This window comes from Pyrus communis, chromosome 11 (genome assembly GCF_963583255.1).
Source record: "Pyrus communis chromosome 11, drPyrComm1.1, whole genome shotgun sequence".
NCBI lineage: Eukaryota > Viridiplantae > Streptophyta > Magnoliopsida > Rosales > Rosaceae > Pyrus > Pyrus communis.
This window is the reverse complement of record NC_084813.1, coordinates 25,466,527-25,479,125: the sequence shown is the minus strand read 5'-3', so window position 1 is coordinate 25,479,125 and position 12,599 is coordinate 25,466,527. Positions and strand designations below refer to the sequence as shown.

Genomic DNA, 12,599 nt, shown 5'->3' with positions numbered 1-12,599 from the left:
TAAATACGTACTGGGAACATAATCCAATGGAAGAGGCAGATGATGCTTAGTTGCTGCATAAGCCTTAGGTTTATAGATGTCTGCTTTGGAACGGGTAACCATAGGATGAGTGTTAACCAGATAGGGAGAAGCAGAGTGAGAAGCATCCTGAGGTGGAGAATCAGCTGGAGTATGAGAAGCATCAGGATGTGGGGAAGAGTTAGAAGCATCAGGAGGTGGAGAAGAAGCAGGATGAGTATACCTGCTAAAATATAGATCCATTGAAGAAGAAGGAACTGGGGTAACACTGCCAGAGGAAGGAGGAGACAAGGGCAGATACTGAAAAGGATAGTAGTCTTCATTAAAGATCACATGGCGGGAGATATAAACACGGTTACCAATCGGATCAAAACACCGATAACCTTTGTGCTGAAGACTATAGCCCAAGAATACACAACACTTGCTTTTAGGATCCAATTTACTGTGAGTATAAGGTTTAAGCCATGGAAAGCATTGGCAACCAAAAACTTTGAGTTTGGAAGAGATTGTGAGAGACCAGAAATTGGAAAACGATTAATGAGATAAAGGGCAGTAGAGAAAGCCTCGACCCAAAACACATGAGGGACATGAGAAGCAACAAGTAATGTCCGAGCGGTCTCAACAAGATGGCGGTGTTTTCTCTCAGCACAACCGCTTTGTTCAGGCGTGTGTGGACAGCTGAATTGATGAAAAATACCATGTGCACTAAGAAAAGAGGCAAATAAATGACCAGTAAATTCATCCCCTGAATCTCAACGCAACACTTTGATTTTATTACCAAGCAGATTTTCTACATAGTTCTTGAACACAACAAAGGTAGACAGTACATCTGACTTTGCTTTCAAAGGAAAAAACCAACTGTATTTACTGAAATCATCAACAAGAAGTAAGTAATAGCGAAAATCACTGCTAGATGGAACAGAAGCAGGTCCCCACAAATCACAGTGTACAAGTTGAAGATTGTGAGTAGTTGCTGAAGAAGACAAACCAAAAGGAAGCTTGTGGTTCTTTGCCAATGCACAATCTGAATAGAAAAAATCAACTGTAGATTTGCCGTGCACTGCCAGGTTATTTGTAGAGATTACCCGACGAAAAATAGCAGAAGATGGATGACCCAAGCGCCTATGCCAGATCTTTATTGGAGCTTTAATACTAACAAAGGCTGAGGCAGCAAGTGAAGAAAAAGCATGACCAGATACGAGACTAGGAGATGTGGTAGACTGCAGAGGATAGAAGCCGTCCTTAACTGAACCCCGCAAAAGCGTCTTCCCTGTGGAATGATCCTTAACAACGGATCCATCAGAATCAAGAGTCAATGAACAGTAATTGTCCCGGAGAAATTGAAAAGCAGACAACAAATTGTGTTGTATGTGAGGGACATGCAGAACATTTGACATTTTAAATGAAGAAGTAGGAGTTCGTAATGTAGATGAACCAACATGAGAAATGGACAGACCTTTACCATCACCTATATAAACCTTGTCTTCACCAGTGTAGGGAGTAGGAGAGTTGATGTTGGATATGTCATTAGTAATGTGCGAAGTAGCTCCGGAGTCAATTAACCAAGTGGGAGAGGACTTGACATTAGAACGAGCACACATTGCTTGGAGTTTGGCAGGAGGGACACGACCATAGATGTCAGGATTCATACGGTCAAAGCAGTCAAGTGCTTCATGACTTGAGTTACCACAAATCTAGCAAGGAGCCCGAGGACCAGAAGAAGAACCACGAGATTGAGCAGAGGAATTGGAGCGATGGAAGTTATTAGTGGAAGAATTACCACGATAAGAACCACGATTGATCTTCCCACGGTTTGAATTATAACGAAAAGAATGCTGAAGAAGTGGATTCTGAGCAACATACACCTGAGGTGGATTGGGAAGCAATGGAGGTTGAGCTTGAATAGATAAAGCATGAAACGGTTCAGACATACTAGAAGAGACACATTTCTTGCGGCGATTCAGAGAGAGCTCTTTGGTAAGAAGCAAGCCATGCAATTCATCTAAAGATGAAGAGGTTAACCGAAGCATGATGAAGTCGGTGAATGATTCAAACTCATTAGGAAGGCCAGCCAGAGTAGCAGCGATGAGATCGCGATCCGAAATTGAGGATCCAGCAGCAGTGAAAGAGTCGGAGATCTCTTTGAGCTCTTGCAAATAATCAGACATGGATCAAGAACCTTTCTGAACGCTTTGAAGGCGAGAACGAAGCTGATGAACATGTGCATCAGAAACACCCCCAAATCATTGTTCGAGCTTAAGCCATAGATCACGAGAAGACGAAACGCCAACTGTGAAAGGAATGACCTCTTCAGACAACGTGGAATTAAACCAGATCAGCAGATTCTGATCTTTCTCATACCAAACTTCAAAATCCGGATTAAGAGTACGATCATGCAGAAGAGGGGCGGGACAGGGTTCTGTGCCATCGACAATACCAAGAAGACGATATCGCCGAAGAATCGGAGCAAACAGAGCACACCAGGGCAGATAATTGGTCCGCTTGAGCTTGATTGGCACCATGCTACCAATATTTTGGATTGTGATAGATGAATATGAAGAAGAATTAGGGTTAGAAGATGGAGGGATACCAGACACCGACTCAGATGAAGTCGCCATTAGAGAGCAAGAAACAGATCAAGAAATAGACCAAGATTAACAGATCAAGATGGCAGTCGGGCTATCTTCAGGGGGCCAATGAAAACATGTCTGCCCAGGGTGATGACCCAATGTGGGGTGTTAAAATAAGCGTGGAATCGCAGGATATGGTGTTAACTCAAGCTCCACAGAAGAAACTCAGGGGCTCGGATACGGAGGAGAACTGCCAAGGCAGGGTGGCTGAGTTATGGAGGAGCTTAAACTTCAAGGAAGGGTGTCTAATGGTGGAACGAGCGGTCTTTACTGCGGGTGAAAACAAGGATGAAACACGTGAGAATCATGAGAGAAATGAGTTATTGGATGGGGGGTCGGATACTGCTAAAGGCAGGATGGTGGCAAGGAATGCGGGCAAGATGGCTCGGGGCGGTGGCGGCTGGCCTTCAACAGCCGCAGGCCAGCCATGAGTTATATTTTCTGGAACTGTCGTGGGCTAGGGTCGGACACGACAGTCAGGGCTCTCCATGGGCTTATTCGCAATAAGAGACCCTCTATGATCTTTTTATCTGAGACTAAGATGAAAGATCATAGAATTCTTGGGATGAGGAGGCGATTGGGTTATTTACATGGCTTCGATGTTTCGCCAATTGGAAAATCTGGTGGGTTGAGCTTGTGGTGGGAGGACAACTTGGAGGTTAATATTATCTTTTCGTCCAAGCATATTATTGATGCGGTTATGAGAGTTAATGGGCAAACCCAATGGAGTCGTTTTACGGGTGTGTACGGAACTTCGTATAGAAATGAGAAAAATCTGTACTGGGACTGGATGGTTAACCATTTTACCCCCACGGATATCCCTTGGATTTGTGGCGGGGACTTTAACGAATATATTTGGGATCATGAGAAGTCTGGAGGAGTCGAGGTGTTGTATAACAGGCCCAGGTTCTTAAAAGAGTTTATGTCTTTCTCTCAGTTGTTGGACTTGGGTTTCCATGGGTCGGCCTTTACTTGGAGAGGTTTGAGAAGAGGGGAGTGGGTGAAGAAGCGCTTAGACAAGGTCCTTGCTAATGAGAGGTGGCAGGACATCTGGCCGAACTCCCATGTTATGCATGGAACGACTTTAGCCTCGGATCACTGCCCAATTGTTCTTAATTCTAATCTTGATGGGCCGAAAGGAAGGAAGATGTTCAGGTTTGAGGCGTACTGGGCTACGGAGGAAGAGTGTAAGAATTTGGTGGAAAATTGCTGGGAGTGCCGGCATCATGGTAGTTCTGTGAAAAGATGGGTGAGAACGTTAAGCGACTGCCGTTCTCGTTTAAGTAGGTGGAATCGCACTAAATTTAAGGGGCGGGGCTGCAAAATCCAGGATCTTCTTTCCCAGTTAAATACGCTTCAGCGAGATTGGGGGCCAAACTATGATGAGATAAGGGAGAAATCTTGGTTGATTGATGAGTTAAGGCTTCAAGAGGAGAGTTATTGGTGCCAGCACTCGAGGGTTAAATGGTTGAGGGAGGGGGATGCCAACACTCAGTTTTTTCATTCTTCCACCCTTCAGAGGCGTAGGAGAAACAAGATTGTGAAGCTTAGGACTGAGAATGGGAACTGGGTGGAACGTCCGTCTCAGGTTCGCCAATTGGTGGAAAATCACTTCACTTCAGTTTTTAGCTCGGTCGGGGATCGTGATTGGGGATCGCTGTTGGATTGTATTAATCCCTCGGTCTCTAACGAGATGAATGAGGCGCTAGCAGCGCCGGTTACGGATGATGAAATTAAGGAGGCAGTTGTGCAAATGAGAGGTTTAAAGGCTCCTGGCCCTGATGGATTCCAGGGGATTTTTTATCAGACTTACTGGGAGATTGTGAGGGAGGATATTTCTGCTCTGGTCAGAGATTTGGTTCAGGATTCTGCGGGTACGGGTTTGATAAATCAGACTCATATTGTGCTGATTCCCAAAGTCCCAAATCCGGAATATGTGTCGCAATTCAGGCCTATCAGCCTGTGCAACTACTCGTACAAAATTCTTTCCAAGATTCTCGCCAACCGGTTGAAGGTATTATTACCAACAATTATCTCTCATTCTCAGAATGCTTTTGTGGCGGGTAGACAAATTCAGGACTGCATAGGCATTGCCCATGAGGCGTTTCACTATCTGAAGGGGAGGAAAGCAAGGAATAGATTTGAGATGGGTATTAAACTTGATATGCAGAAGGCTTATGACCGGGTTGAATGGGATTTTTTGGATGCAGTTATGGAAAGAATGGGGTTCTGTAGTAGATGGAGATCGCTAATTAGTGGCTGTTTATCGTCTGTGAATTTCGATGTTCTCCTAAATGGGCAGGCTGGGGCGTCTTTTGCTCCCTCGCGGGGTCTCCGTCAGGGGGATCCTCTTTCTCCTTATTTATTTATTTATTTTGGTGGGGGAGGTTCTTTCCAAAATGATTCAGGGTGCGGTGGACCAGGGTCGTTTGGAGGGTGTTAAGTTGGGCGGCTCAGGACCCGTGATTTCTCATCTCTTCTTTGCTGATGATACTCTGTTGTTTTTGCGTGCTGATATGAAAAACTGCCGAAATCTGAGACATTTGCTTAACAGCTTCTGTGTGGCTTCTGGGCAGAAGGTAAATTTAATGAAATCCAGTGTTTTCTTTGGGGCAAATGTACCGAATGTGATTGCTATTCAGATGGGGAATTCTCTTGGTATGGCTGTGGTTAATAATCCGGGGACCTATTTGGGGGTTCCTGCTATATGGGGTCGGTCGAAACAGTGTGGTCTTGCTTATGTGAAGGGGAGAATAATGGAAAAGTTGCAAGGGTGGAAGCAAAGTATGTTATCCCATGCCGACAAAGAGGTTTTAATTAAGGCTGTTATCCAAGCTATTCCGGCGTACCCTATGAGTATTTTCAAATTCCCCGCCGTTGTTTGTCATGAGTTGGATGCTTTGGTGGCTGGATTTTGGTGGGGTTGCAAGGAAGGAGTCCATAAGATTCATTGGGTTTCAAATGAGGTTTTGGGTCTTCCTAAAGATTTGGGAGGTTTAGGCTTCAGAAATTTTCAGGAATTTAATGATGCTTTGCTTGCTAAACAGTGTTGGCGGTTAATCACTGAACCGGACTCGTTGTGGGCTCAGGTTATTAAGGCTCGGTATTTTCCCCATTGCTCGATCTGGGATGCGAAGAAGGGAGGTCGTGCGTCTTGGGCGTGGAGCAGCCTCATCTGTGGCAGGGACTTGGTCAGGGAGGGCTATCATTAGCAGATTTTGGGGGGTCAGGAGGTGCGGGTGTGGCAGGATAGGTGGCTGCCGTCCTTGCCTCTTGGACACCCGTTGCCGATTGGTCCGGTTGTGGTTACTCCCAGTTTACGGGTTAGTGCGCTTATTTGTCCGGAGTCGGGGCGGTGGAACCTTAGTTTTTTGCAGCCTTTCATATCGGGGGAGGATATGCAGGCTATTGAGGAGATGCCTCTTGGGGATTTAAGTCGTAAAGATAGGCTTGTCTGGGATTTTAGTAAGAATGGGTGTTATTCGGTCAAGTCGGGCTACAGATGGTTGCAAGGTAGATCGCTGGCAGGGAGGGATACTCGTCGGCCTTCTGTTCGCGGGGTTCCCAGGGCTTTATGGAAAGGTATATGGAAGTTGGAGGTGCCCCCCAAGTTGCGACATTTCTTGTGGCTTACTGTGCATAATTGTCTTCCTACTCGGGATGCCCTTTTCCGCCGGAGGTCCTCTCAGGCCTCTACTTGTCCTATTTGTTGCTGCCAAGATGAAACCATTGAGCACATTTTCCTTTCTTGCTCTTGGGTTGAACCAATTTGGTTTGGAGGGGCTTTGGGTTATAAAGTGGATCGGCTTTCTCTCCCAGCTTGGGTGGACTGGATTCAGACGGTATTCTCTCCGAATCTATGCAACTCTGTTGATACAAAGTGGAGGCAATCTTATATTGTTTTTACGTGTTGGTGTATTTGGAAGGCTCGCTGTGATTTTGTGTTTAATGGGGTGTCCATTAATCCTTCCAAAGTCCTGGCTGCTGTCTCTGCGGTTGTGAGTTCTTTTTTTGGTGCGAAGGCAGTGGTAGGGTATAGAAGAGTGGGCGACGGGAGGAGGGATACCCAGGTTTCGCGGTGGTGTGCTCCGGCCTCTCCTTTTGTGAAGATTAATGTGGATGCTAGTTGGTCCAAGGCCTCTAAGATGGGTTTTGTTGGGGTGATTTTGCGGGACAAGGATAGAAAGTTTGTGGCTGCCGCGAGGTACGCTATCAGAGCTCCTTCTGCTGCTGTTGCGGAGGCCACAGCGTTGTTGCATGGGTGCTAGTTAGGAGCTGCTTTGGGGGTCAGGTATGTCATTATGGAATCGGACTCCCTTGAAGCTATAAAATGTCTTTCTAGCTCTCTGTCTATGGGTAGTTGGGAGGCTTTCCCCGTGTTGGCTCGGGTTAAGCAGTTGGGGGGGGGGGGAGTTTCTTGATTGCCGCTGGTCTTGGGTGCCCAGATCAGCTAATGGTGTGGCGCATGAGATTGCTTCAGTTGGTTTTCCGGAGATGAGTGATGTCGTTTGGGTCGATAGGCCTCCATCTTCGTTGGTCTTTGTTTTGAATAATGATGGGCTACCTTGTCCTCATTAAGTTGGCTGTGGTGGTGTTGGGGGTGACGCCTCTACTTGGTGGAGGGGTCTTTGTGGTCTATCCCTTGTCACTGCTTGGTTGTTGTATTGGTGTTTGCCTCTATGTAGGCTTCTTTATATATTGGTTTCGTTTGGCGTTCAAAAAAAAAAAAAAAAAAAAAAACAGAAAACTATGTAAGTGTTTGCTCCGCCGCCGATTCTAGAAGAATCTAAGAAAAGGGTCCAAACACCACCGCCGGCGCCACTACGATTCGAAACCTAAACGATCTCCCCAACGAGATCCTCCTCCGCATCCTCTTCTTCCTCCCCACATTATACTCCGTCCGAACCGCTCTCGTCTCGGAAATGGTGAACCCTTTAGTCTCGCATTCTCTCCCTGAATTTTATCTGCCAACACTTCCGGCCGTACAAGCCGCCGTTCGGCGACCACGCTCTACTCTCGCGCTCCGATTATCCCGTCCATACTTTCCGACTCTCTTTCCCGCACCACAGTCAATACTGCTCCTGTATCGATTCCTGAGATCAATTCGTGGTAACTCGCCTTTGCGCTCGGCAGTCAGGTATTACGATTTTCAGTTTTCCGTTCTGAGTAATGGGTGTGTCGAGAAATTAGGACTCACACGGTGTGAAATTAGGCCCAATTTTCCACCGTGCGCTTTTGTCGACAATGTCCTTGATTTTCACTGATTTTGGTTTGATTGCGTGGACGATGGAGGATTTATTGAGTCATTCCAATTTGGAGGTTTTGGAGTTTCGAAGCTGCAGTGAGCTTGATGATCGCTGGAAGATCTGTAGCAAAAGCATTAAACATATATCCATTGAACCTGAGGGTTATGATTATGATCGTGGAATCAATCGGACGGTCTTGGTTGATTCCCCAAACGTTTCTTCGTTCAGTTTCAATGCCGGTTCGTATGAGCTCCGAAAGCTGTGGTTTAAGGTAATTTTCTTGATTTGTGTTTGTATTTTTTGTATTTGTGATTTAACGAAAAAGTAGACATCCTGTTCAGTGAATTGCAGTCTCTTTAGCTTGTTGATGAATCTTGGAGTCGAGTGATAGACCAAGGGAATAGGATACTAATTGGTTGTGTTAGATTTCAATTTATACGTTTGTTAAGACTACATATCCTCCGCTTGTGCATCGGCTGCTGGCATAAGCAAAAAGAGATTGCAACTGAACGACATCGTACAAAATTGTTTTGAAAAGAAAACGTCCTCCCCGGATGGTTACTCGTTTTAAAAAAGCAGGATTAATTGATGATTAGCCATGCCATTGTGTAGGGTTAGGTTTCTCTCCTTGAGTTTGTGGTTTCGAAAGTACCTCTCAAGACTCTTTATTGTAAGTGTTTTAAGCACACTTTTGTTGGTTTAAAGATGATGCAAGTGTCAAGTACTCACACTGCCGAGTCCATCATACTTTGTGTTGGATCAAAAACGCTTTGGGCAAATGCTCCTGAGTCAACTTGGGAAGCCTCGTACTCTGTGATGAAGAGGTGTGAAAGTATCTGCAGAAGAATTATACTAGTTAAACAATGTCGATGTCAAGCGACCATCTCCCAGATTGAAATCTGTGGCTAATATGATCACCTGCTCTGCTGTTGGCCTAGCCATCTGCATCTTTTTGCAAGCAGGCTTCAATAAACGAGCAGAACTCTGTTGAAAATTGGTGTTTTGAAGGTGTAGGTGATGGATCATCCAAGATGTGCCATAGACCTCAGAACTTTAGTTGCAAAACAACGGCGGATGTAGGCAATGGAAAGGATATGAATGCAGCAACGGGTCCTTCATTAGCTGTACATGGGAATTCTCCAGTACCACACTCAAAGAGAGATAGACCAAGGCTCCAAATATCAGCTGGATAGGAATAATTCTCATTTCAAATCCGCTCAGGCGATATGTAAGTGACTGTCCCAACAAACGTCGCACACTGGTAGTTATGTTGCTAGCTTTGTTAATACCAAAAGACCACTTTTAATATCTATGCGTCAAATGTAACATGAAAGATGACCAACTCCATGCAAGTAGCTCAGACCCTTCCACATGAAAACATAAAAAAAAGAACCTTAAACACCAAGCAAACGCACCAGTATTCTGATCAATATAGCTGAAACCGAGTGGGAATATTCTTACGCTTAGAAGCTTTTGAAACGTAGAAGAAGGTAGAGGTTCAGGTATTCTTTTCTGCAACCTTGGGCATGTATTTGACAATCTAGTGCTGGACAAAGAATGTTTTACGATTTAGGGCTTGATAACTTCTACATAGCATGTGCCAATTTTTATTAGCGTAGGCGCTGTACCTAGGCTTACTTGATACTACTGCCTTGATACTTAAATTAATTTGTAGGCAAAGTATGTCTTCTAAACTCCCAGCTAGGCTTACTTGATACTGCTGCTTTGATCCTTAAATTAAATTGTAGGCAAAAGTATGGCTTCTAAACTCCCAAGTGTCAAAAGTTAAGATTCCATATATACTTGGTTCACTATTTATTTCTTTATTTTCATTTATAAACACATGATCATGATCTACCTATAATAAAATCTCCTTTGGATAAATTGACAGATTGAGCATGGCAGCAGAGTTCAACTCAGTAGAAAACCCAGGTATCTATCATCAAAATCAAAGTATTAAATCTATATGAAAGGTTGTCTTGGTTTTCTTATGTGTAAGGAGCGCATGGTCGCTCACTCTTGAATTTAATATGAAACTAGATTAAAGTCATAACATGCTATGTACTTAAGAAGTTATTTTAAGTTATTCCAGGAAATTGAAGAAGAAAGTAGTTAATATATTGTATAAAAGGCCATAGTTAATTACATGCGTACCCTTGACAGATGAGTGTCAAGCTCTGTTCAGTGCTGTAAGGAGGGGTGATTGGCAAGAAAAGGAGGAGATTCTTACACTGCTTTTCATAGTCACAACAGTTTTAAAAATAGTTTATGAACTGTCATCTGCTTTATTCTACAACTGATTATTCTTAAAGCACAACGAAAACACTTTTCTATAAACTCATAGCAATCCCTAATTAGTCCTAAGCTGGATGGATCAGTCCAAATATACAAAACCCAGTCTTTTAAGAACTTCAGAGCGATTCCTTAGTGCAGCCTTGGGTATCCATTTGCCAATCTAGTGCTGGACGAAGAATGTTTTGAACTTTAGGGCTTGATAACTTCTACATGGTATGGCAAACTGTCAATTTTTATTACTTGATATTGCTGCTTTGATCCTTAAATTAATTTGTAGGCAAAGTATGGCTTCTAAATTCCCAACTAGGCTTACTTGATACTGCTGCTTTGATCCTTAATTTAATTTGTACGAAAAGTATAGCTTCTAAACTCCCAAGTGTCAAAAGTTAAGATTCCATGTATAGTTGGTTCTTTCATTGTTTATTTTTGTTGGAAAGACAATTAAAAAATGTGAAAGTATCATAACTTGTCAAGTCATTGCTAATATGGACGGGCATGTTCTGCTGATTTGTTAAGAATGTCGATCCATAAAATACATGACAAACTTCGTATAAAAAAGGGGACAAAATCATTTGTTTATCGTTGACTATATAGTATATAATAGCCTTCATGCACGCGCTCACAGGCGTGTAGAAGGTATTTTTTGAATTACAAGTGTTGGGATGGACTCACACGTTTTAAATGTTTTTGTATAATTTAAAAAAAAAAACTGTACAAAGAGAATTAATTATTAAAAAACACTGCTATATGAAGAAAATACCCTTGCATTATTTGGTGCATTATTTTAGATTGCTTTTGAACATTTTTGTTTTGGAGGCATTTTTGTCCTTTTTTTTTGGTGAAGCTTGACACTATTCACTTTAGTGTTGGCTTTATATATAGAGATGAGATACAGGTTTAGCAGCACCAATGCTATAGCACCCCAATTCAAGCTGAAGCAGTTTTCTGAAGGCTTCCCCATTTCAATTCAAGTAGTGAGTTGTTAATTACTTATCCTTTTTGTTCACTATTTCTTTCTTTGTTTTCATATTATAAACACATGATCATCATCTAACTATACTAAAATCTCCTTTGGATAAATTGACAGATTGAGCATGGCAGCAGAGTTGAGGGGATCACAAAACTCAGGTATCCATGCAGAGTTGAGTAGATCAGAAAACTCAAGTATCTATCATCAAAATTAAAGTATTAAATGTATATGAAGGGTTCTCTTGGTTTCCTTCCATGTAAGAAACGCATGGTCACTCACTCTGAATTTAAAATCAAGGGTGGAATCATGAAGAATAAATGGACGTGATTTCAAGATTTTATTCTCAAATTTTGATATCAAACTCAAGGGTTAGTGACCATGAACCCTTGACCATCGGGAGACCAAAAGAACGAGACTCGACATGTTTATCACTATCTTATGTATTATTTTGTTTTATCTTTCTATTCCAAAATTTTAATTTCAATTTTGTTCCCTATAATCCTTGTTTCACAATTAAATTTTAATCTTAAAACCTTGATATCAAATCCAAGGATTAGAGATTGTTGGGTGTGCTGGGTGTCTAGTGATAAAAGTTGGGTGTGAAGAGATGGTTGTGTATGAATAGAAACTATGTTAAAGTCATAACATGTCATGTACTTAAGAAGTAAGTTATTTTAAGTTACACCAGGATAATTGAAGAAAAAGTAGTCAATATATTATATAAAATGCCATAATTATTACATACGTACCCTTGACAGGGGAGATCCCGCATGAGTATCAAGCTTTGTTCGCTGCTGTAGAGAGGGGTGATTGGGATGAAGCGAAGGGGTTACTTACCCTACACCCCAATGCAATAACAGCAACGGATGAATGGGGGACAGCTCTTCACAGCGCAACAATTTTCGGGCACGAGCAAATTGTGGAAGAGCTGGTGCAATTGATGACGGAGGAACAATTGGAGATAAAAAATGGAGTTGGTTGGACGGCTCTTGATTATGCTGTAAGAGAAAACATCAAGATGGTTAAATGCATGGTAACGAAGAACCAGAAACTACTCGGTTTTGCCACAAAGTCTACCCAAGAGACTCCGATTGTCACCGCTGCTTGGAATGACCAATGGGATATAGTTCGGTATCTCTACTCTCTCACTCCACCCCAAGATCTAATGCTAGATGAAGGCATTTACGGCTCTAAACTTGTTAGATATTGTCTTTTTGCCAAACAATTTGGTAACGAAACTACCGAATCAAATTTTCTGCATTATACACACACGCATATACAATAATTGGTCTAATTACATACATACAGATATTGCATGGGAGTTACTTCGTTACCCACGATTTACATGTACTCAAGGCACCATCTCCCCTATAATTGCATTTGCTTCTTTGTCCTCTGCATTCGCGAGTGGGACGTCACTCAAATTCTGGCAAAAGTGGA

General features: G+C 42.8%; 1 protein-coding gene and 1 long non-coding RNA gene across 2 annotated transcripts; one reads left to right on the top strand and one right to left on the bottom strand.

Annotated features, from left to right (window-relative positions):
• Positions 1-1,712: 1,712 nt before the first annotated feature.
• LOC137709287 (uncharacterized) lies at positions 1,713-2,186 on the bottom strand. The gene has a single exon (XM_068448375.1). It carries the CDS (start codon positions 2,184-2,186, stop codon positions 1,713-1,715), a length of 474 nt encoding a protein of 157 aa, XP_068304476.1.
• A 5,212-nt stretch (positions 2,187-7,398) lies between these two features.
• LOC137709342 (uncharacterized) lies at positions 7,399-12,599 on the top strand. Its single transcript, XR_011064850.1, has 6 exons — positions 7,399-7,785; positions 7,968-8,165; positions 8,903-9,122; positions 9,786-11,163; positions 11,277-11,317; positions 11,918-12,599. It is a non-coding gene; the product is annotated as an uncharacterized lncRNA (long non-coding RNA).

Bases quoted from the DNA above. Each gene is read 5' to 3' on its own strand.
- LOC137709287 (XM_068448375.1), bottom strand. From the start codon at position 2,186: ATGTCTGATTATTTGCAAGAGCTCAAAGAGATCTCCGACTCTTTCACT.